Source organism: Notolabrus celidotus, chromosome 4, assembly GCF_009762535.1.
Source record: "Notolabrus celidotus isolate fNotCel1 chromosome 4, fNotCel1.pri, whole genome shotgun sequence".
Classification (NCBI taxonomy): Eukaryota; Metazoa; Chordata; class Actinopteri; order Labriformes; family Labridae; genus Notolabrus; species Notolabrus celidotus.
Window position 1 is genome coordinate 33,872,373 of NC_048275.1, and position 26,491 is coordinate 33,898,863.

Below are 26,491 nucleotides of genomic sequence, written 5' to 3' on the forward strand. Positions count from 1 at the left end.
ATTAAAGTTACTAACCATAGACCTTTCTGGAGTCCCTGAGCTCCCTTGTCTCGTAGGTTCCTCTAGATCTCTGCTGTGGACGTGCCAGACTCCAGCTGCTACAACTACTACTATCCATCTCACCACTATCATCTCTCTCTCTTCATCTCCCTCTATCCCTCTCTCCAACACGGTCTCAGCAGATGTGTGTCTAACATGAGTCTGGTCCTGCTGGAGGTTTCTGCCTGTTAAAGGAAGTTTGTCCTTGCCACTGTAACTTGCTAAATGCTGCAAAGTGCTCTGCTCATGGTGGATTAAGATGAGATCAGACTGAGTCCTGTCTGTAAGATGGGACTGGATCTTATCCTGTCTTGATGTTGGGTTTTTGTTAATAATAGAACATAGAGTATGGTCTAGACCTGATCTGTTTGGAAAGAGTCTGAGGAGAACATTTGTTGTGATTTGGCGCTATATATATAAAGATTGATTGATTTCATTTTACTGCACTGAAAGATTGTCTTCTGCAAGTGCAGAAAATCAAATGTTAACTCTCACCACCTCTTTGGTTTGGACTCTACTGGCTCTCTTTCTGATCTTAGTTAATCCACTAAAGCAACTGGTTTTACTTTGAAATCCCTCCGTATTCAACATGTGGCCAGGTGAGCCGGTCGTTGCAGTCAGACGCCCCCTTAGCTGAGATTCAGTTCTTTCAACTGTCTTCACAAAAACACACAATCTAAAACTGAAAGGACCAAACGTCCTCCTTCAGGGAACAGTGATGGTGATGGTGTTGTTGTTTGACCCAATCACACCAAACAACTATTGGACCCGTTATGGAGCCGTCTCTGTCAGAACATTGGAAACATTACTTCAATGTGCACTTTGTTGAAAGAAGAGGAAAAACTAAAAAGGAAAACACAACAAAGCCAAAGTCAGTTTACTAAGAGATGTATCGGAGCACGAAGGCTGCTGCTGCTGACCTTTTCAACTTCTGTGCTTTTACATCTTGCAACGTAAGCAAAGCTTCTGACCGCAACATGACCAGCATAAATGAACATGCTGCAGAAAAGTTGGCTCAAACAAGGCAGATAAAACACAGACCCTGACCCTGAAAATGTTTCAGATAGTTCAGACTAGGGATGGGTACGATTACTCGAGTACTCGAGTACTCACCGTTGACCCCATTATTCGAATAGCATTTTGTTATTCGCGTCATTCCTGTCAAGATAATCATACAGCGTTACATGTGTGACCATGTGCTTTTTGTTTTCACCTAAATGAATATACTAGGTAGGCAAATAATTAACGGGATATAAACGTTTGACTTCTCCGGCCACCGCTTCAGCTTTAGAACACACCGAGCCAGATTTCAGCAAAAACAACTGTTTTACGGCAGCTATGGCTACTCTCAAGGAACATGTTATTCAACCGAAAGCGAAAGCACAACAAACAGAGAACCGTCTGCGACACCTGTCAATTATAAAAATGAATGTCTGGAAGTGCTTCGAAAAAACGATGAAGTTAATGTGCAGTGCAAGATATGTGGCGTTAAACTTACATACCATAGAAATACTAGTTTGATGCTTAACCACATACGCTTAAAGCACAAGGAGAAAACAGAGGAGACAGATAACAGGCAGTCTCACATCACGTCATCTGCTCGCCCTGTTAACACACGTTGTTGTGATGAAACCAGAGCGGAGAAGATTAGCCTGCTAATAACCAAAATGGTTACTGGAGATATGCTCCCATTAAAGCTAGGGTTGGTAGTCTCGGAAAACCAGCATGAAGTTGAATGTAGCTTTTCCTCATGACTCCGTCTAACCCCTCCCCTCCTCCCTCGGAGCTCCTCCAAAACGACGCCCCCCCGCTCACATGCACGACCGCCGCTGATTCTCGACCATATGATCGTGACTGATTCAAAACCGGTCCTCACCAAAACATTATCATAGTGAAAGTTAAAAACACAAAGAAACATGGCTGCTGTTAGTACTTACAACTAGCATGCTAGCATTATCCAGTTGTACTGGTGACACGATATCAGGAGAAAAGTTATAACACATATATAATACTGTAACAGCTCTACTGTTTGTTAAACGTGTTCAGTGTAGATGTTCTTAATTCCTACAGTGTTGACGGTCAGTGAAGGCATCAGGAGAGGTGTAGAGTGTGCGAGTGGGAGAGAGGAGAGGAGAAGTTTTTCATTCATTCAAACATTGATTGTTGTTTTGTTGGTTGGCGTGATCACGGCCGACAGTGACCGGTTATTAAAGCTCAACGTGTTCACCAATCGGCTCGTCATCACTACAGCGTCCGGACGGACGCTACAATAAATATATATTTTCTGTAGGTCTTACTGAACGTCATTAATTATTCTGCTTGTTGGTGAGAGCTTTTTAGACTCTGATCCGGACTACAGTCCTGAGCAAAGCACCTCATCAGGTCAGAGGGGAGGAATCAAAACAATCAAGAGAAAGTGAAACACTGGCTCCTGAGGTGAGCACTTTAAAAGATAAAGCAAAGAAATAGCTCAATGTGAACGATGTCACCTCTCCACTCACTCAGAGGCAATGAAATCTCCTGACTTTTACCTGCCCTGGCTCACCCGGCTTCTTGTGGAAGTTTCCAGGCTTTGGCAGGAAAAAGTCAGGCTAAAGAAACTGAAAAACTTGCTGCTTGCGTTCACACACGCAGGAGACAGTCATGACTTTCAGCAGTTGTGCGCGTGTGTGAAACAAAACTGCGAACCTCAGGTCAAACATTGAGTGCAGTCCTTTACCTCGATGTCTTTGTAGCTCTCCCGGAGTTCCATCAGACGGTGGTAGGCCTTGATGGTCTCTGCAAAGTCCCCGATGTCAATGCTCACAGTGATGAAGTTCTCCCAGATCTGCCAGTGCTCGTAGTTACACTTCAGGGATTCCTGCAGGGTACGAAAGGCTTTCTCTCTGCCAAGGACAGCGACAGGGAGGGACAGAGCAAACCGTTACACGTGCCACTCATGCTGAATATTAATTATTTCAATATGTCGTGCACAAGAGGGGTTACCAGCCTGCACAAGACACAAAAATACAAGTACATCACTGTACATTTCAAACAATGTCCAGAAGTTATCTCAGACGTGGAACCTTAACACTTCTTGGGCAATAACTTTAACAGAAACTGTGACTCTTGTTGCTTTTGTAGGTCATAAAGAAGCGTCAGTATCAAATTCTACTTGTTTCATAACCACGTAAAAACTCCTCGCAGAGACTTTGATGATTGAATGGAGGTTTTGCTGAACAGGTAATAAAAGGAGCTTGTAGCTTCAGGCCTGAGAGCACATGAGTCTGATGTGAACAAAGAAGAGAGAGTCACTGATTACCTCCATCCTCTCACTTCCACCCAAACATACCTGTGACTCTGAACAAGGTTTATCGCCTTGATCTTTGTGTTGTGATAGTTGCACCAAAGTCAAAGCTGTGTAACATTCATTTATGTTCTGTACAGTTTTCATATTCACACGTATTTCATTACATATTTATGCAGCGCTTACTTTACTCTGCCTCCTTAAAATGTTCTTAAGTTTTGTTCTTCATTTTATTGACCCCTGACCACTCTGCTCTCAAGAAGCAGAAGAGAAGTGCAGCCAGTGAGCACTTTACTGCTGCTCATTAATGTGAATATCTTAGCTGAGCAGAGGAACACAGCAGGGTGTTTTTTTTTTTTACAAGAAAACTGAAATTAAAAAAGAGAAGTTTTTTTCACGCTTATAATGAAAAAACTGATTGACATATATGTTCAGAGCAGTCTGTCATGTCTCAGGCTCAGTCTTCACTTGGTTTCAACCCCTAAATGCCTTGTCTTGGTCTGGTCTTGGTCTTGTCTTGGTACAGTCTGGTCTCGGTCATGTCTTGGTCTCGGTTAGGGTGGTCTTGACTATAATCCTACATTGAGGCCCTGATATTTTCTGGATCTCCACACATGCACCTCTCAGCAGGAGACGCCTGTGTTGGACGAGCTCTGACAACTTGATCTACACCTTTAGGAGCGTGTGAGGGGGGGAGCAGCTGGAGAGCTTGTCCAGGAGGAGGAGTTTTCCATAATGGTGACTGTTTCTGTGTTTTCTTCAATTTAACATGTAGACGGATGTTTCCACAATAAAAACACGACAAAAGAAACGAATTGAAGGCTGAGACCAGCGGTTAAAGCTCCTGTGAGGACTTTCTGACTGCTGACGGATCAGACTGAAGGAGCTTTTCAGAGAGATGTCTCTGTGTGACCTACAAAAGGAAACAACATCATCTACAACCCCACTGACATTTCTATACTATACTATACGCCTGTAACTGGTGTGAGGGGGGAGGTGTCAGAGGAGATGATTTACAGCACCCTGAGGAAACAGCTTCATTCTACAGTGTGTGATTCATTTCACTGTCAAAACACAGCAGGATGAAAACACTACACACACACACACGTGTAAAAGTCCAAAACAGCAGATATATAAGAGGTGCCACTTTGAAGGTAGGGGGCGCCAAAACCAGCACTAACAGAATCTCTCTCAGGAGCTTTAAGAGCATCACGCAGATGAGCTCTCCTGGATGTGAACGTCATCTCTCCTCACTTACTCAGTGAACTTTCCTCACTTTCACCTGCTACACTCACACATGGCCTCACCCTGACCTCTTATGGTAAAGCATGAGGTGAGAAATGTGTTTAAGTTCACACATGCAGCCCATCCTGATGAGGTTGGGAGATTTTCTGGATGATTTTTGTCACATGTGTGAAATGGACTTCAGTGAGGAGTTAACAGAGACTGGAGCAGCTGATGGTTAATGACAGCAATGATAGCTTTGCAGTCTGAAGCTAAAATGCTAGCATACAACTGCTGAAAGACATCAATATTAAGCTAAAATCTAATTTCCTGTTCATAGGTAACTCCACAACTTTTTTTTTTTTTTAAACATCACTACAGCTGGTTTTGAAGGCCATTTACTTTGTACTTTGTATTGAAATCTCTCCCTGTGAGATCATAGAGACTCACACAAGATCACAGGAGGTGCTTTCTCCCTCTGGGAAATGAGAAACCTGATATCTAGTTGTGTGATGCACCCTTAGTCTTCAAGGTGCCGTGTCCACTAAGGCTGCTTTTTACTCTGACAGCGTCTTTCTTCAATTCAAACCAATATGATTCAGCCTTTCGGGCTGCATGGTGGTGCAGTGGGTAGTGCTGTTGCCTCACAGCGAGAAGATTCCTGGTTTGAGTCCCTGGTCGGGCAGGTGCCTTTCTGTGTGGAGTCTGCATGTTCTCCCTGTGCATGTGTGGGTTCTCTCCGGGTATTCCGGCTTCCTCTTACAGTCCAAAAACATTCTCACCATCATTGGTCACTCACTAAATTGCCTGGAGGTGTGAGTGTGTGTGTGAATGGTTGTCTGTCTTTACATGTTTGCCCTGTGATAGGTTGGCGACCTATCCAGGGTGTACCCGGCCTTCCGCCCGAGGTCAGCTGGGATTGGCTCCAGCCCCCCGTCACCCCAAATGGGATAAGCGGTCAAGATAATGGATGGATGGATTCAGCGTTTCCAGCACTCTGTTTCAGATGATTTTTGTTGCAGCACTCTCAGTTGAAAACAGTTAAACTTCTGGAACACCACCGTGCTCATCAATGTCACTTCTTGATCATCGACCAATCAGATTCAAGGAGGGGCAGGACTTCTGATATCAATTTGTCCACAGCAATGGTGGAAATCCTTACGAGAAAGTCACCACACTTGTACTTTCGTGGTACAATTTCCAATTTTAGAGCTGCTGCTTATGCTATGACACGATTTTTATCTTTAGTTTTACAGTTTCTTGTTGAAATGCTGTTGAATGAAAGCATACAGAGCATTTTTAAACAGACCCTCACCACTAAGGGAAGCAGAAGTGCAGTGGGACGACTTTCGTAACCTGTAAATAGTAAACGCTGGTGAGAAGTGTCTGAAAATTGAAGTGTTGGGCACCACCAGAACAAAAAACGCCCCCTGAATCTGTAGGGTTCTTTAACTCCTGTAGTCTTTGCCTGGTATAAGACTTCCATGGTCCACAGATGATAAACCCTGATAGTACTACTGACCAATCAGGCCACAGTATTCCAGCACCATGATCCACTCCTCCTACAGACCTGCTGTGAGAAGTTATCTGTGTAATTACTGGTTACCTTTGATTTTCTATTGAACAAAAAAACTCTGCCAGACCGAACTCAATCCTTTGTTTACCTGAAACTCTCACTGCCACCACAAACAAGTTCACACAAGTAATGATTCCAAAACACTGCACACACTCACTTCTTCTTCAGGCGAATGTAGGCCGTAGAGAGATTGTTCCACGCCTCTGCATTCTGAGGGGAAAGAAGTGGAGAAAGATGGAGAGACAGAGGAGAGGAAGAGGAAGGAGATGATGAGGAAGCCTTATAGAGATGATAATGGTGATCACACAGAAGAATGACGGCCAATTTTCAAAAATCCACACAATTATGCAAAGAAGCTGTCAGAGGGTTCAGAGGTGATGTGAGAGGAGAGACCATTAAAGTTAGCTGATTGTGTGTATGTGTGTGTGTGTGTGTGTGTGCGTGCGTGCGTGCGTGCGTGCGTGCGTGCGTGCGTGCGTGCGTGATTGTGTGTGTGTGTGTGTGTGTGTGTGCGTGCGTGCGTGCGTGCGTGCGTGCGTGCGTGCGTGCGTGCGTGCGTGCGTGCGTGCTAAAAGGGGGCACATACATCTGGCTCCAGTCCCACACATCTCTGGAAAGCCCTGGCAGCTCCCTCGTAGCCCTCGATGGCAAAGTACGCACACCCGAGAGAAAACCACACTCCGAGCTGAGAGGAAAACACACGTGTGCAAATAAATCAAAACAAATTCAAATGTATCCACAAAGTTCTCAAAATATAGCAAACTACTGTTTTCTGTTACAAAAGCTTGTATGATATTGGTTTAACAAGGAGTCTAGATTATAAAACAAACATGAGTTTTTCCTGATGTCTGCTTTTTAAGCATCACTTGAATGCTTTTCACAGCCTGCTCCACGGACTGACTCTGGATTAACTTAACTCACATCTCTGGCTACTTGAGCCCAACCACTTTCATAACCTGCCAGCTAAACTCAGTGACAGCATCTCTCATATGGACACTGCTCCCTGCATTCTCTTTCACCTGCAGAGAACCTCTCCACATGTGTGTGTGTGTGTGTGTGCGTGTGTGTGTGTGTGGTGACCAGCAACTTCGTCCAATCAGCAAAGTCTCACACAACAGCTGAAACCTGGCTTACTTTAGAGGTATGAACCAAAGCCTTAAGATTTCAGGTTGAGATGTTTGAAAGGAAATCCATTCAAAATCTAGTGTTTTTGTAAACAGTCTGAACATCGGCATCATTTAAGATGCTTGATATTTAAAGGAGTTCAGATCAACCTTTTCTGGTGCAGAATCCCCCAAAATCTCACTAATAATCTTTTGCAAAAATGTCTTCAAGTTCTGCTAAATTTTGATGCTTGCATTGACTTTGTACAAATAAAGTTGGGCTGTGTGAAAAGGTAAACTTTGCTGTTGGTGCAAACAAACTTTTCCTACAGACTTTACAAAAAGCAGGATGGAAAAACCTTCATTCAGTTTTTAAAGAGCTGTTAAGTGACTGGTGCAAGGATGGAGTCTGACTGTGGACTGACTGTGGTTGGTATCCTCTTAGGAGTTGGAGTATCTAGCTTTGGGGCTGGTCTAGCTGTTTTGTGTTGCCCAATAAAAATAGGAAAATAGGCCAGACTTACATGAAGTACCAGCAAGTTTTTGATTAAATATCATCTGTTAATACTGGATTTAAATTTAGAGGCAGGTTATTGATGGTCCTGCAAAATTAGCAGCAAAACCTTAACCAGCCAAATCACAAGAGTCAAGAATCATCAAACCCTTAAATAAACATCCAAATGTTTTTAGAAGTGTGCATGTACCAAATGAGCACACCACAGTCATGTCAACACAGTCCTTCTGTTTTGTTTTTGTTAACCTGAAGCATAAAGAGTTCCAGCGCTGTCTCGTACCTGCATGGCATTGATTTTGAGAGACCGCTCAAAGCAGTCGACACACTCCTTGAACTCCTTGTTCTGGAGGTGCAGCAGAGCTTTGGAGCGCATGGATCTGGCACTGCGTCGGCCCGACAGCTCCCACGCTCGGTCGTAGTACTGATGGTCTCTCAGTATGTCTCCCAGTAGACAGTACAGACTGGGTGTCTCCTTCTTCTCCAGCTCCCTGCGAACGATCTCCTCCGCCTGAAGCGAAAGAACGGGATAGGAGAGACGAGTCAGGGTGAGGGAGAACAAAGTCATCAGAGAGGAGTAATGGAGCGGGTTCAGGGGCAACGTTTGACAGATAAACACAGAGGGAATTAAGGTCGGGCTTAGATTACAGGTGAAGTGACAGTCAGATCACCTGTTGACATGTGTACTCGATGCACCTCATCGTGCCTCTACATGCTTAGGATTGCTCAGGACGAGCTGAGGCTCACACTGTTCGGAGGAGGGAATAATGAGCAGATTGTTTACCCTCTGTCTTTATCAGGATTGTGAAATGAACCACTCTCACCCCTCAAAGTCTGAGAGGTCTGACAGAGTCTGAGTTTTCCTTTACAGACTGGTCCTGTCAGAGAGTTAAAGGGAACTTAAACCCTGATGCTGTTGCCTTAAATACACACTGAATAACGTTCAAACTACGACAAACACTACAAATAAAGATATGACACAAGGCTTCTATCAACCCCACACACTGAGGAGGATTAACCATGCGCGGTCATGTTCATGTTGAGTTTACACTCTCGAGTTTAAAGTCTGAGACCATTATGAAAATCTGTAATATCTTCACGTAAACCCAGAAATACTTAACATTTTTCGACGATTCAGGAACATTGAAAAAACAGGAAATCAAAGACGAGTCTGGGACGCATTCACGTACTTTAGTCTTTTATTCTCATACTGTGAAATCTGGCGTCAGAACTACGTTTAAGTGTTAACATATTATTAATACAGGCTTTTCCAGCATCAGATCATTGTTAGACAAAACATTCCTGCAGCAGCAATCCAAGGAACTCTGTTCAGCAGACACTGGATCGGTTGTATCCAAAGCACAATCAGGCAGACCAAAATCAATCACACCATCAAAAGATCAAGAGATGGTTACGAGTCCCCTGAGAGAAAGACAAACAATTTCTTCACAGCATTCTTTAAATAAAGAACCGAAGACTGGTCAGCAAATGTGCTGTCAGAGTAAATCTGTCTTCTTGTTGTGGAGACGAGAACAAACACATACAAGAACTTCACAATAAATTACAGCGAGAGATGCAGAGATTATATTTTATGTATACTTCATCGTGTCCCAACGTCTCCCACTGTTACAGCTGACATGAGTTTATTAAGATGATTCACCTGTGATGCATATCATGAAGTATTGACCTCCTCTTAAAGTTCATAAGGAGCATTTTTGGACGTGGTCTGTACGGCAGATGAAGGACGGCTACACTGTTCTTTCTCAAAGACCCTTTAATGAAAACAAAGACACAAACCTAACGAACACAACATGCTGCAGTTTAACTGACAGACCAAAGTCACTAAATATCTGCTTCTGCGTGTGTTTTCAGTGTGCTATTAAAAAAACACAGAAAGGAAAAGTCTTTGAAAAGTTTCCAGAGAACATTTTAATGCTTAAGAAACAGAACGCATACGAACATCAGAGGTTAGCTCAGAGGGCCAAGCTCTGTGCTCCAGCAGGGCATAATTTGGGTCCTCACTGACCTGCTGGCAGCTCCGTGGGTTAGGGTTAGGGTAAACACAATGCAAACAAATGAGAAGAAAGTAAAGACTAGAAATGAGGAAGCATCTGCCACCATGGCTGGAATATAACTTGTAATAGTCTGGGCCGTATCGAGCATATATACACACTGGATTGTGATGAACTGGCTGCGTAGAAAAAAGTACCTTGGATGCTGATTATTTGTGAAAGAACTCTTTCATCCAATCTTAACAATGTCAAATCAACTACATGCAACAATCAACGGACGGTTAGGCTGTTTTCGAAACCACCTTCTACGTATACTAGAAGTACATACTGATTTGGCCTAAATTCAGTATGTAGTAAGTGAACAAGAGCAAAATCTGCTGTATGCCAAAACTCCACAGATGTCGTACCAATTCATAAAAATGTTTCAGTATGCATCAGACCAGTCTCCCTCGCATACTGTTTCCCACAATGCACAGCGCTACTTAGTTTTTAGGTGCATTAGCGCCGCCTGCAGTGTTGGAGTTGTATCAGATGTTTGATGGTCCGTTACTACGGTGGTGCAGTGGGCAGTACTGTTGCCTCACAGCAAGAAGGTTTCTGGTTCGAGTACCCAGTTGGGCAGATGCCTTTCTGTGTGGAGTTTGCATTTTCTCCCTGTGCATGCATGGGTTCTCCCTGGGTACTCCAGCTTCCTCCCACAGTCCAAAAACATACTCATCATCATTGGTCACTCTAAATTGCCCGTAGATGTGTGCGTGAATGGTTGTTTGTCTTCCATGTTTGCCCTATGACAGGCGACCTGTCCAGGGTAGCCTGCCTTCAGCCCAAAGTCAGCGGGCTCCAGCCCCCCGTGACCCCAAATGGGATAAGCAGTCAAGATAATGAATGGATGGATAATTCGAAATAGACGCAGATGAATCCTGCCACATCCAGTAATTACAGAGGAGATACCTATCCCACAGGTAACTGTTCATGTCTTGGAAAATTATTAAATTGCATATAAACCACTTCTTAACTTTTTAAATCATAACTGATGCTAAAGAAGCAGTTTCAGCTTCGATGTTGTTTACTTCTGCTTTTTGAAATTTCATACTGCAGAACAGTCATACTACATACTACCTTCAAACAGAGTGTGTAGTATGCAATACGTACTGCATACTACATCAGTTGGTAGTATGTTGCAGGCGATTTTGAAAACTGCCTGAGGCTTTGCTTTCTCTACTTTAGTTATACATCTTAATTTCCATGTGTTCCAGGTTCATGTGTGGTAAGTAGTAAACTGTAGGTTTGTAATGGCTGAGTTTGATCTGTCAGAAGTATGAAGAGCTTATTATCAGTTAAAAACCCTGCTGAGTTAGTGTGATATCTTTCATTCATAGTTTAATGTAAGAGATATTGTTAGTTGTTATCCTTTGTTTTCAGGGAAGAGGAGAGTGGAGTACTGTAGACATGCATAATGAGGGTTGGAGTTGGGAGTCTAACCTGCAACTGATGCATCGGGCACTGTTGCGTCTGTATATGTGGCACCTGCTCTACCCACTGAGCTAAACTACTATATTATTAATGCAAACATTTGAAGAAACTCAACATGTAAATGAAAAATGTACATCCACTCAGTTCAATTTTAAAGATGGTTCACATGTGTGGCAGCTTTTAAAGCCAAACGATGGCAGCCACCATATCGGAAATTCTGATTCAACATAACATTTGTTCATCCTAGAAACAGGCTCAGAGGTGGAATAAAGGTAGGCCTTCAGTCACCTGACAATAACTGACCCTAATAATGCAAATCTATGCACAACTCTCTGTCTTAATGTGTTCAAAAACCAATGAGCCATGGATGTTAATGAGGATTCCTTGACTTTTGGAGAGAGCCTCTATAGACTTAATAATCTTTGTTTTGTGCGCCTCCACAGCGTCTTTATTTTTCAACACCAGAAGGTGATGCTTGTCTTGCTACAACCCTTTTGTTATTCCTATGCAATATAAAAGTCAGACTTGTAGTAAGAGTTGCATTAATCCCATACATCATACATTATTTATGCACTACCACGCATGACCTTTCCACACACTGTCACTGTGCCAGTCAAGACAGGAGGAGCAGCACTGAACACAAACCAGACCACTCCTAACAAATGGATTGCCCTGTTGTTCAGACTCTCAGTGACTACATAACATGGACTATTGGCCGGGACTACCACAGCACATGATTCAAGACAAGAGGGGAGCAGGAGACTTCATTCTTAGCCAAAAGCACCTGGGTAATCAAATTGGAAAGACAGAGTCGGCAGTAATTGAATAACGGAGGTCTGGCAGGCTGCAGGAGCCCCGCTGAGGGTTCTGGACGGACAGAGTTAGACATTCAGGTCAGTGATCGGCCTCCACACACACGTGACTGTCTGCACGTCAGTATTTGATGAGTGTGTTTGTATGCAATCATGTTTACTGGCCTATAGAGTATGAGTGCGTATGCATATTATATCCCTGAGCTCGTCTGTGTGCATTCTAATGACCATTTGATGCATTTTAATGTATTCAAACTGTGCATGTGAATGTTAATAGAAAATATAATGAATCGTACATTGTGTAATTCCTGTTCATACAGCGCAGATGTATGTAATAAAACATAATCCATATTTAATGTCTTACAGTTTGATGGTGATGATTATCTAGTCAGTGACAAACACAGAAGATGGTTAATAATGGGCGTAGGGTGATAAGTCAAAGAGAGTCTGTGGGGTAATCATGCAGCAGGATCATTTACATCACATTAACACGGAGCTATAATGTTTTGATCGATATGCATGCTGGGTCATTTAAATATAAGGAACACGATAAATCTATATAAATATTACTGCTGTTACGTACATTATTCTTGTTCTAGGGAACATCCCTCTTTTCTTTTGAAACAGATTCTTCTCACAAAGATGGCTTTCCCGAAATATTTTGCTACATGTTGACATGATAGCCCCATACAGTTTCTGTAGCTTAAAACAGTCATCATTAACATCTCCTGATCCACCCAATTGTGTTCCCAAGACAGCCTTTTTCCTCTGATGTCATGCTCACAGTGGTAAACTCAAATACCGCTATAAGGTTGTTTTTCTATGATCAAGTCAAACAAATCTTAAAATGTAAGTTAACAGAAAAATCATGTTTCCCCTCTTTCTTCTGATCAGCAACTAAAAACAATGATAGAGGATGAAAGTGAAGGTGGACATCAGGCTATAATTTAAGGCGTTTTTCGACCGCAGGAACTTTACCCCGGAACTAGGTGCTTTTCGACTGGAGGATCCAGGGTCTAAATTTAGTTCAGGGGTAGTTAATATTCCCCTGAAAAGCCCCTGCCAGGAAGGTAGTACTTTTCAAAAGTCCCGGGACTTTTCTCCATATCTCACTGGCCTGATTTGCACAATCTATCCAGGATTTCAGCCCGCAGTTGAAACGCAGACAAATATGGGGGTACAGGAACCTTTTAGTTCCAGGGAAAGAAGTTCTGGGGGCTAAAAGACCCCGGAACTCTTGGTCGAAATGCACCTTTATTGGCCCTTTGATATGTCGCAACAAATAAGTTCTCATAATATCCTGATCATGGGTTTGCTAAGGTAAGCATTATACCTACTACATCAAATATAACAATCAAACAGTACTGTTAGCTTGGAAATTAATGAATGCTTGAGTTAGCTCTGGACTAATGCTATCTAATGAGTTATCCAGTATGTTATTACATCTTATAATAATAATAATAATAATAGGATGCGCATGCGCCATTTGAGTGGCTGCTTGTTGCAGCAGCTCTCTCTTCGTTGTTCTTTTTTCAACCTTTTTTCATATCTGTTTAGTTCTCTTTGTATTTGGAGCCTGTCATGTCTTTTAATGACTCATTTGTTGGCCATAGACACCAAACTGGCTACGTTTGCAGTGTTTTTTTTTGCCATTTTTGTTCCTGTCTGTGTCCGGAGATCCTGCGTGTATCCATGGTAACATTGTTTACATACCAGATCAGCTGTTAGCTGCCCGTAGCATGTTGATGCTAAACGATACTAGGCCTGATGGTCCCTGCGAGCTGAGGAGAAGGAGACAAGGACGACGTGCTGGTACTGAGGTGCAAGCTAAGAAAAGACGACATGGACCTGTCCTTCCACCCACTGTGGAAGTATATATAAGATCTATCTACGATAAGGTGGACGAGCTAACCCAGCACCAGAGGGAATACTGGCAGAGTAGCATCATGCTAACAGAGCTAACACCGGATACGAACGCCACATTGGAAGGATTAAACCTGCTGTGGGCGGACAGGATACAGGAGAGCAAGACTGAAGTAACTGGGGAAGAAGGCCAGCTCAGTCCTGGACCCTGTGGAGGTGGTGGCTGACAGGAGAATTATGGCCAATCTGTTGTCTTTGATGAACATTTCTTTTTTTAGATATATATTTTGATAGATTAGATATATATTGACATAGAGTAGTCTAGACCTGCTCTGTTTGTAAAAGCGTCTTGAGATAACGTTAGTAGTGATTTGGCGCTATACAAATAAAGATTGATTGATTGATTGATTGATTGATTCTAATATGGTCCAATATCCCTCTGGGTTTTCTCTTTCCATTGTATCATTAGTTGCCAAACAATTGTGAAGCAATACAAAGACAACTGTTTATGGTATTCCCTAGGTTTATACAACTCATAAAGCCGGGTCACAGTGATGGTGAGCAAGTGGTTATGCAAACCAGCTGAACATTAGCCTACTTTACTGTTATCAATTACAGTAAATCTAACATTTTCATTAACACTCTGCTCATTCTGGTTTGTAGTCGTAGTTTGTGTGTCTGTTTTCTTCCAGTGTTTTCCCTACTTGTCCTCCTTCATCTGCTGTTAACTGGTCAACCATTAACCATGAATCTAAAGTTTTGTGCTCTTGAAATAAATTTAGAGTAACATTAAACTCTCAACTTTCTCCACCAATTGCTCTTGAAAGCTATCACTTTTGCCAAAGCGTCAATAGGAAGAGGTGAAATCATAAACTTAATACATTTGATAGAACATGTGGGGACAGGTTGTTCCTACATCACTCTTGCTATTCAGAGTTAATGACCTTTGTTATGGGGTTTTGACCAATCAGAATCAAGTCTTAAACACAGCAGGGTGCAACATTTTGATAACAGCATTTGAGCTCCTCACTATGCATGACATCTGAGAGAGAAGGCCACCATGAGTTTATTGTAAATTGGATAGATTTGGTAATTGTGGAGGCCTTACAGAGGTCACTGCTGGTGGAAGCAGCTCAAAATGACTTGTATTCTTTGTTTAAAGGTAATGCTTTTCCAATACAAGACATTGAAGAGTGAGTAGATCATCAAGACATACTCATGATCCATGAGAAAATATATCAAAATGTTCTATTTCACATCTATTTCCACTTCAATCCTCTCTGACTCTGCAGTAAAGATTCTGAAAGTGAGGATTCAAGCATAGCACATTTAGTTCAGTCTGTGGGATACTCCAGAGCTTTCTTGATTGTTGAATTGTCTGAAACACTTTTCTTTCAGACTAACCCAACATGAGCACACAAAGTCATCACCTGCATCAGCTCTTAAGCCCAGACAAAAAGCAGTAGTGTCCCTACATCCTTATCAAATGCAATCATACCCTGCACAAAGCGTGAGCTGAGTGAAAGAGACCGAGCACTGCTACATGAAATCAAAAGGGCAAATTCCAGACGATCCATTGTTCCTGATGCAGTCCTACCAGAGCTTAATCTGAGCCATATGTGATTTGGCTTTGTTATTGCTCGGTCTCATATGTCTTATTTGATCTCTTCATATTAGGTTTCTGGTTTTGTACTTGTGCTGTGTGTTTTTGTGCGTGGATGCATGAGTAGAGGCTGTTACCCTTGCACTGTTTTTTTTGTCCTCCTGTTGGAGAACATTGGGGTGAGGAGGGGAAACGTTGTTGGAGCAGAAAATTACTGATGACTTCTGTGACTGAGGTCGTTTTAGCACCGTTTCTGTTACTGTTTTTGTGTAAATACTTTGTGGCCCCTGACCAAATGAATTTTCTTTATGAATAACAAAGTTAAACTTGAAGCTTTTTTTTTCAATTCAACCTTCATAGCCCACAGCTCTCAGACTGGACTCAAAGCCAACGAGTTCAGTAACAATGACAGTCCTTCACGTTCAACTGTAAAGGACTTCACCCTCAAATACACGATTGTTACTTCAAACTTTACACTGACACTTACACCGTGCAGTCTCTGCCACATGGTGAAAGCAAACAAATACTTTAATTATATGTAAATGTATCTATTGCAGTGTAGTCTGTTAGCTTCATATATTTACTACACACAGCTCACTGTAACCTCACAGTCACAGTAATCACAAAGGGTGGGAAGCCACACTGCTCTGAACAGTATCTGTGGCCAGCTCCATGTAAGTTGTGTCCTAAGTTAGGGGGTGATGTAAAAAAAAACTTTTACATTTAAACTAGCTAGTTGGTAACTTAAGTTGCTGCATTGTTAGGTTGCATATTTTTTTTCTTAACTATGTTTTAACTTACACATAGCTGGTGCAACCCAGTGCTGGTCTCAACGTTCAAGATGCGGGATCACCGGCCAGGACAGACTGATAAACCGCATTTCAGTTCAAGATATTCAAGGAAGATGGACTGTGTGTTTAAACAAAATCTAGTTGAGATGGTTTGGGTGTCTGGATGTTTCCTGGGTGGCTTACTTTGACTATTTTACCAGCACCTTTAAGTGAAAAGTCACCACTATTTACACATTCCACATAAACATGTAGAGTCTGTACTCGCAGGTCTGGATTTGAAGTATGGTTAGGGATCCAGTTTGTATTTGTAGGTTTTTAGTCCAAGTAGTATTGACAAATGACACAGGCTTTGGTGTATGCATTATAAACAGTCTGTATGGAGAGCAAAAGCAGGTAGGAAACAACCCGCCGTAATGACAACCTGGCTCTCATCAGTGGTAATCTGATTTATTTAGCACAATAAACAGATATCTGAATAAAAGTGCAGCCAACAATTAGTTATTGATACAAAATTTCAGCTTCAGTTCCTCATCCTCATATTAATATACAAAACTATCCATCATCAAGCACCCTTATATATCTCTGACCTGCTCCATCCTTACATCCCCAGTAGACCCCTTAGATCTTCAGACCAGGGTCTGCTTGCTGTGCCTAAAAATTAAAGGTGACCGTGCCTTTGAGCTTGTGGCTCCAACTCTGTGGAACAATCTTTCAGCCTAATTGTGCTGTGCTGGTTCCACTGAAGCTTTTAAAAAAGCAGCTTCAGATTCATTTGTTTGTAATAGCTTTTGACCGTCTTTTGTCATTTGTTGTTATTTTGTCTGCTTTCATTATTGTCTTGTTTATTTCCATTGTATTGTCTTGTCGATATTGATACTCTGTGAAGCACTTTGTGACTATGCTCTGTGAAAGGTGCTATACTAAATAAACTTTACTTACTTACAAATCTACCTGATGGTGTGTTACAAAGGCCAATCAGCATTTGAATTTCCCAACTTCCTGGAAGCACCTGAAGTAATCGATCAGAGCTTCATTCAAAAAAACGAAGAGTTTAATGGTCATTTTTCCCCCTCCATCAAGGATAGACCTGACACAGTTTGCATTTTTACTTTCCAGAAATCTGCATCATGTTATTAGACCCGTTCATTTTAAGTGAGTCACATGAATTTCTATTTCAGTCTCATGAAGTCATCCAGAGTGAGTCCTCTGAGTAATTTCCTATTTAGAGTTGAACTTTTATTGGTGGGCTTTTGTCTCTCTTCAGATCTTTTCTAATCGCTTTCCTCTTCCTAATAGAAAACAGAACAACTATTTAAAGACACAGAGCTGTTTGAATGTCCATTTGTCTTTGTTCTCTGCATTTTATGTGTTGTTTTTATGGTTTTCATGTTTGATTGTTCAGCGCTTTAGTCAGCTTTTGTTGTTTTGATGTGCTTTATAAATAATTCTTTATTAGATTGGATTTGAAAACAGAGACCTAGAGACAGATGAAGAGGTACTCCTTCAGGGGATGTGACGGACCGGGAAATGACGGCCTTTTCAATTTCAACACAGATTCTTCTGAAAGGAACTAACTGGACTGAAAGCGAGAGGAACAGGAGAGGAAGTCTTGTCTGAAAATCATTTAACGTTAGCTGTGGCTACACTGAGATTACTGAGAAGTTGGCCGTCATTCCCAGGGACATACATCGTGGTCTGATGATAGCTGATGGGTTACAAGATTGCCCGTCAGCAAGACCAAGAACACCCTGGAGTGATAACATTTCTCATCTAGCCCAAGACCACCTCAGGTTTCCTGTGAAGAAGCTGCTGAGGAGAGAGACATGAGGACTAACTGGCTTTGTCTGCATGACCAAGCCCCGATGATTGACGGACAAAAGATGGAAGTATGGTGAACGGACTAATGCACAAAACGAATACACACACGTAAAACAGAAAAAAGTGAATGAAAAATCAAAAATAAATAAAACAGGAAATCAAAATAATAACAGAGGTACAGTGCACTGCTGTGCTGAAGATAATGTGACTGCTGTGCTTCACTTGACCAGAGAGGTTAATCACACTTACAAACTAAATTGTGTGAGTAATAGCTTCAGCCTATCACCAGGAAACTGCTCCTGTAGCAGTTAACAGATACATGGATGGACAGGTGATAAAGAGGAGGTGTGTGGGAACATACAGGAGCTGGTTCAGCTGCATGAAGCATCCGATTCACTCCTCTGGGAGGGTTTTGCTCCGTGTGTGTGTGTGTGTGTGTGAGTGTGAGTGTGTTTGTGTGTGTGTGTGTGTGTGTGTGTGTGTGTGTGTGTGTGTGTGTGTGTGTGTGTGTGTGTGTGGGGTGAGCGCAGTACATCCGCTGTGAAAAATGGCTTGTCTACACCAAGAAATGCTGGGTATTAAATGGTCCCTGAGCTCCAACACTGAGCATGCAGCAGCTCCAACAAGGCAGAGACCTAACTGTGTCTGTTTGTGTGTGAATGTTGATGGAGCATTTGCAGGGAAACAAACACACAGGGAATAGGTAACAAACAACAGGCATGAAACTGTGATTGTATTTGTTGGTGATAAAACTGTCATTCTCTATATAGAGGTATCAGCACACAGGCAGTGAGCTCCAGTGTAGGCTGTATTTTGTAAAGACGATACTTACGGCATCAATTAAGTGAAACGTTTGCAGCGTTTTGTCCTCTTCAACATATTGTGATTTTTGCTAGTGAATCCATTTAAGAATAAATGCATGGTGAAATTATAATTTATGTCCTCTAACTTCTCTACCTGAAGAACTTCAGTGGAGACAGGTGATCACATTAAAGTAGTATATGTGTTATATTTCTTAGTCCCTTTCCCTGTCCACTTTTAGTCTTGTTTTTTCTTTCACAGGCTGGGCGTAGCTTCCAGGTGCTGGAGCTCCCTGTATGCACACCTGGTACTCATCTACTATTCACCTGCTGCAGTACTTCAATCCTGACTCAGATGATTTCCACTTTTAATGTGGTACAATTAGCCTCTAGCTGTAGCTAACCCCAGGGATTAGGGCCCTCACAACTCCACCTGTCCACCACTGCCTTCACCTCTTCAGTGCCTTGAAGACAGTTTCAACTTTTCATCTTTTGGATGTCTATTGATCTGCTTCTGGGTCCAATTGAAGAGTGTTAACACATCGCAACAATATGAACAAACACTAAAATAATATAGAGAACAAAGTAAGATTGATTTCTACTGTAACATAAATATACATCAAACCTAACCAGGTCTAACCAGAGTTATATATGTCTTAACATTTTTAAATGTCCCCCCACTGCTACAGCAATGTTCTGCAGGAAGCTCTTCTTCGTAAAGTAGTACTACATGATGTATGTTTTTGTGTGTCGGTGAAAGTGAGTGTGTTTTGTGAAAGTGTTTTTTTGTCTTTTTGTGTATGTGTGTTTTTGTGAGTGTGTTTTTGTGCATGTTTTTCTGTCTTTGTGTATGTGTTTTTGAGTGTTTTGTGTGCGTGAGTGTTTGTGAGTGTGTTTTTTTGTCTTTTTGTGTATGTATGTTTGTGTGTGTGTTTGTGTGTATTCATGTTTGTTTTTTGCGCTTATTAGTTTGTGTGTAGTTTTATGTATTTCTGTGTTTTTTTGTTTTTGTGCTCGTGCGTGTGCGTGTGTGTGTGTGTGTGTGTGTGTGTGTGTGTGTGTGTGTGTGTGTGTGTGTGTGTGTGTGTACATACCTTTCCATGCTGGCCCAGCCTCTCGTAGCAGATAACGACATCCTCCCAGAGCTGCAGCTTTTCACACATGAGCAGAGCGGAGCTGATGCAGCCGAGGTCTGATAACAAGGAGGCCAGCTGTTTCTGTGGAGGAGATGAGGACAAGACTGAGAGGCTGAAACTCTTGTCGTCCGCATGCTAATGCTTCATCATGAAAATGACACCTTAGTTCACCATCTTTGATAAGTTACATTTATGTATCAGAAGGAAACAACTACAGCGGAGAAACATGAGAAATCTTCACTATTACAGGTCTCTGTTCTTAAATCATTGCTGAAGTCATTACAATTAGGAACAAGACAGCATCATGATGAGGGTTGTCAGTGAAGTAATTGAGTATGTTTATCCTATAAAACCGTGTGTCTCTTTAATGATCTTTCAAAGCAGACCATCGTATCCAAAGCCAACACCAGCTCAGGTTGTCCATCAGGCTGCAGGCTGGTTAGAAAGTTAGTCATGTTTAATTTGATTGCACTTCCTCCACCTGTAATGCATATTGCATCAGGGGTTTGTGTTTGATCCAATTTTCAACCTTCGTCAAATTGCTCGTCATGCACAACTTAGTTTTTATGCTGAAGACACAAACACCTTTCACACTGAGATTTCCCTGCAGCACAAAAACAAACTCCTGCTGTTACTTTGCTGTGCATTGCTGCTGTATTGTCCTCTCTGATTTACTAAGGTAAGGAGAAATGCTTTTCATAAAGAGAAAGGGCTAAAATATCAAATATTCGCTGCTCCAAGTCAAGAAACCAAACATTAATTCTTTGGCCTCGATGGTTTTAGAGGAAAAACAGAGCAAGCATGATGGACACAGAAATAAAAGGATTAAAGCAGGTAAGGGAAGTCTGTTTTTATGTACTTGTAAAAAGGTAAAAACTTAAAAACTTAAATCACACACTTACACTTTTGATTATTTAGATTTTTTTTTTTTAAAGTTATATTTTTGGGGCTTTTACACCTTTATTGATAGTGGAGAGGACAGTGGACAGTGTAGGAAACTGGGAGAGAATGGGGGAATGACATGCGGGAAAGGAGCCACAGGGTGGATTCGAACCCGGGCTGCCCGCTACATGGGCGCGCAACTTAACCAGTAGGCCAAGTCCGCGCTCGATTATTTGGATTTTTAAGTCTATTTTCTGCTTCTTAGTGAAAACCCTCTCCATCTTTTAACACACTGAGTCCAGCTCTCTGACAGCTGCTCTTACAACCATGTAGAGAAGAAGAGAGACACGTGGAAGAGACAGTACAGGAAGAGAAACAGGACTAAGCTGAATAACTTACATCATCAATCATTTCAAACGCTGTTTATAGTTATGATTAATCTGCATTCTTATCCCTGTGATACAAACTTCTCACTCAGAATACACTCAGGAATACACTATCTTTAAATCTGTCTCACCTTATTGAGTGTTTGCCGGGATATCAATGACTGCAGCAGTGTTGTGTGCACGTTTACTTTGTCCTGACATGTAACACAGATACAGACTCTGCATGCATAGCAGTCTGCAGGAGCTAAAGGGCTTAATAAAAGTGATATCAGACTGTTATTGTACATTATTACCCGGCTCTCTTTTACCAATCTCCTGGTTGTGTAAGATGCTTGATTCTGATTGGACAAAACCCTTTAACAACAGTTATTAACTTTCACTAACATGAGCAACACCAGAGGCAAACTGATCACACATCATGTCAAATCAATCCACAGAAAAGAGTTCAGACACATTTAGCTTCTGCTTGTTGACACCATAGACTGTATGGAGAGGTAAAACCGTTAGCTTCTGTTAGTATCAAAATAGGGATGACCACAATTAATCGATTATCGATTAATTGATTGTTACGAAATGACTCGAAACACACATTTTTGTTATCAATTTTCCGTCACGTGGAACAAACATCATGTGGTCTCATATTACACTCATCTATCAGGGAGGTGTTTTAAGTTTAAAGCATGTTTGGATGTGATTCAGCTGTTAAAGGTGTTGTGCACAGCGGAGATGCTCTGCTGGCGGCTGCGGCTGCGCGTCAGGTCTCCACGTGCGCTTTTTAAAAGAGGATCAATACAAAACTGCTGCCAACAACGACACAGACACGAAGGTTCACAACTATAAACAGGACATTTCCCACCTTTGGATACGAAGGCAACAGACAGGTGGGAAATTCAGGTACACTATGTTTGCTGAGCAGCAACATCAGAGCCGTCTGAGCTTCTCTGCCGCTGGACTGATTATGACCCGGTTGCGCTCCTGGCTGACACCTGACCGAATACACATGTTTATTTTTCTCAATAAGAACGAGTAAACAGAAAACTGGACACCGAGTCTGAAGTACTTTTCTGTTAGTATTATGAGCCTTCACTTTATAAGATTATGTCCGTGGAGAATATTTTAATGAGCCTGATCGTTGATATTCTGCGTGTCAAACATGTGCCCGTATTCAATCCTGTCAGTTATATGCATTTTGTTGCTGCAGAAAATATTATAAAACAACGTATTTGGCATTGTTTTTGACATAAGAATAATAATGTTTTTTTTAATCAATTAATCGATAATTCATTGTTAACATTTCCAAAAATCGATCACGGAAAATACTTAAAATGTACATCCCTATATCAAAACCATGTGGCTAAAATGTTAGCTTCAGTTAGCATGCTAAATCAGTAGGCTACAGACATTTTCATATTGGATCCTGTTCATCAATATGATGAAGGAGCGGGCAGGTTATAGAAACTTTAGGTTAGCGATCTCTACAAAGAAAGTTAAACCATGAGCGGAGGTGATGATGGAGGGTTCAAAGTTGTGAAAATTGGTGCGATGGTGGCCAAGTGGTCTAAGCGCACCACGTATATGCTATTAGTCCACGTTGCAGAGGTCGCCGCTTCTACTCCCTGCCGTCCGACCATTTGCTGCACGTCTTCCCCCACTTTCTACTCCCCACATTTCCTGTCTCTCTTCAGCTGTCCTATCAATGTTCATGTTCAATCCACCGCAACAGGCAGATAAGAATCCATCACCATGGAACGATCACTGACGAGGAATCACTGGAGACTATTTTTAAAAACTGTAAACATAAATCATTTTAGATCAATAAAACAATCTTTCATCAATGTTTTTTGGGATTCTATTTCCCATAACAACCTGCTAACGATACATTATCCCTGACTTAATCATGGAGAATAAGACACTGGTGACAGCAGGACTTGTTTTAGGTAGATGACTGACATTGCACTTTGTGTGATGTGATTATTGTGCATAACCCCATCACAGTTGCTCACAATTGGTCAAAGGATACATCGTTCAGCCCTGAACCTAATTCAGAGATAATCTACCCAATAGTTTTTATGGCTCTGGACCCATGTGCTGAAACACTGAGCCTACAGTCCAAACAACCTTTCTGTCCCTACAGCAAACACATTAGAGTCTAAAATGAGCAGAAGGAATGTTATTGAGCTGATCATCTGTAGTGCTGTATGTTGAAACTGTTTTATAACGTGAGACGAATAAAAACTATTAGCTGCCTAAAGGGAGGAACATCAGGTATAAACTTTACAGCCTGCTTCAGAAAAAAAGATTCCTTTATTGTGAAAAGTAATTTATGTGCTGTGTATTTACAGGCCACAGCAGATGGAGTACGACGCGCACGCGTGTGCACACACACACACGCGCACACACACTCTTGTGCGCACACACGCGCACACAGCCATAAACAGGCCTTCAGCTTTGTTACATGCACACTGTGGTTCTCTGGTGTGGAGAAAATGGATCACAGCGCCTGCTGCAATCCTCCGCCTCAACCCACTTTCCTCACACAAGTCCTCAGGCGGCAATAGGGACTCTTCAATTCCAGCTTTATTGCCGTTATCAGTTATTACACGCCGCCTGGGCGATGTCTCCTCCCCAACATCTCTCTCCAACACTCCCACTCCTTCACTCTCTGAGACAGGACTAAATTTTTTATGACTGCTTATTCTACTTACAGCTCTTTGTCTCATTCTGCTTCCTCTTCTGGTGTCTCATGTTTGTCATCGTAGATCCTGTGATGCTTTGTGTTTCAGCAAGTGTGTCATGAAAAGCTCATTAATGCATTTCTTTACAATCCACGAGAGACTTTCAGACGTTACATTTTCCTCCTGTTCCTTCATATCTGTCACCCTCAGCAGAGAACGCATTTCTAAGGATTATAATAAAACGGGGAGCGAGCGGTTTTAATTTAAAGCTGCTCAGACGGAGAATGTAATTAATCTTCCAATCAAATCTTAGAAAGTGTAACTACTCACAGGAGGCCTGACTATCTGCCTCATTATAATCCAGTTACATCAGAAAACAGGTTCACTAGTACTTCCATTAACTAGCAAAGATGCTGCTACGGCATCACTAAAAGCAGTGGCCAAAACATCAGAAAGTCTGAGGGGATTATTGTAAATCTGGGGGAGGAACACCAAAACCAAAATCCATGATCTGCAGTTGTGTTGAGAATGGTTTATACTTCTTCGCTGACTCTCCGCTTGTGCTAGCCATAGCGCCTGTTCTTGGCCCTGCTACATTCTCTGTTTATGTGAGCACAGGTAGCCATGGCCTGTGAACCCAGGTGTAATCTGTTGGAGTTACAGCTGATAATTGTTGAGGAGCAGTTTATTGCAAAAAGAAAAAGAGGGGAGACACGAGAGGAGATTGAATGCATGGCTGCAGAATCAGTGATGGCAGAGGACGGGGGATTTCCACAGTGATACAGCAAATGTTGGAAATGCAGGAAATACTATTCTACCCAGCGGACCAATCACAAGGCTTGCAGTCTTTGTTGTTTTGATACATTGTTACACTTTTAAGGAGGTGCATGTCAAGCTACGTACACATGCTTCTGTGTAGGTAAAAGATTTTTGCAAACATAGACTTGTCAGCTTCTGCATTTTGCCTTTTTTACATTGTTACATTTCGCTAACTTCACTTGACATCATGTACATAAGCTGAGATTTCAGCAAGCTCCAAAAGAGTAAGTTACATGATAAGAAAAGAAGCATACATTTGTGAATATATGTCAGAGTGAAGTGTTCAGTACCTGGACAGCCCATCTGGGTGGAGCTTGGCAGCAGTAGAAGAGTTTGAGGCGCTCTGTGACGGGACAGATCTTGTCTTCAAAGTGGTCTGCGATTACCTGGAAAGAGAGACAGGGAATGAAGTTCTGCAGTTGGATCTTTAATTCATCTGAAATACTGAAGAAAGCAGAGTCACTGTTCTTGGATTTAGTTTATGTCACAAGATGACTTTGAGACCAGGTGAGGTGTGATAACAGCAGGTACTGAAACAGCCACATTTTTGGGCTCAGGCTTTCAGTATCTCTAAATTCTCAGGATCACTGGTAACATTAATTCATTCAGCAAACAGTGAACACAACATACTTGTAAGACTGCCTTGTCAAATCCCTCACAGGTATCCATCTGTTCTGATTCTTCTTATTGTTTCAGGGCAACCTTACACGGTTTATTCATTGGGCAGTAATCCTCACAAACTAAAAGTGATAGGAGCAACAAACAGATTCATTTTTTTGCCATCTCTGTTCCCATCATTGTTATAGCAGGTTTACTTCCTTTACACAGAAGTGAAACAGATCAGCTGTCAGAGTTCAAAGAGCTAAAGCTGTTTGACTCCACAGAGAACTTGTTCCTCCTCATGTTTTGGTTTTGAAAGGCCTTTAAGACATTTCTATCAATGTGTTAATATAACTTATTTTATCCTATGGGACTCGCTCTTCTAATTGGCTCATTTTGAATGTCCCCCGAGTTAACACTGAACTGGGTCGATCAGCATTTTCCATTGATGCCCCTAAATCATAGAATACCCGCCAACAGACTTTAAAGCTGACATCCATTCCCTCTTTTGCAGAATTTAAGACTTTGATCTCAGACCACTGTGTCTCAAAATGTATCTGTTTTAATTAATATATTGATTTGTGAATGATTGTGTGTGTTTGTTTGCTCTTTCTAATGTGCCTGTGATCTCGACGACATTGGAAATGAAGGAAACCTCAATGTCTTTTCGAGAATAAATAAAGGTTTTGAATTGAATTGAACTGAACTCAATTTTACCTCTACAAGTTGAGGTGCTGTGGATAAATGAACAATGTGAGACTAAAGCAAATAACAGGAACCTAAAGATCAAGGTTTTTTCTTCATTTTGAGAATTTTTGATTGGTGTTCAAACCCTATACAAACCTAGAAAGTGTCAATTTAATGAAAGTCAAACCCTAACCCTAACTGGAGATGTTTAGAGGTGATATATCACGCTTTTTTCATCAATATATATTGGTCTAAGAGGTCCCCAAAACATGTCTTTAAAGTTTATGCTCAAAAAAACACTTTGAAATCAGATTTTGGCATGCCTGAAAAGCCCTCTTCTTCAGTCCTCCTCAGAACACTCTGTTTTCTCTCTGACCACGCCCCCTCAGGAAGTG

The 26,491-nt window shown here is 41.7% G+C and overlaps 1 protein-coding gene across 1 annotated transcript in view; it reads right to left on the minus strand.

Moving 5' to 3' along the window:
* ttc27 (tetratricopeptide repeat domain 27) overlaps positions 1-26,491 on the minus strand; it is a 118,047-nt gene that overhangs the window by 16,985 nt on the left and 74,571 nt on the right. The window contains exons 11-16 of the mRNA XM_034681934.1: positions 25,100-25,195; positions 20,006-20,128; positions 8,023-8,250; positions 6,712-6,810; positions 6,283-6,335; positions 2,759-2,924 (exon numbers count right to left, since the gene is read on the minus strand). Of these exons, the coding sequence (XP_034537825.1) occupies positions 2,759-2,924; positions 6,283-6,335; positions 6,712-6,810; positions 8,023-8,250; positions 20,006-20,128; positions 25,100-25,195 (765 nt within the window). The remainder of the gene's footprint in view (positions 1-2,758; positions 2,925-6,282; positions 6,336-6,711; positions 6,811-8,022; positions 8,251-20,005; positions 20,129-25,099; positions 25,196-26,491) is intronic.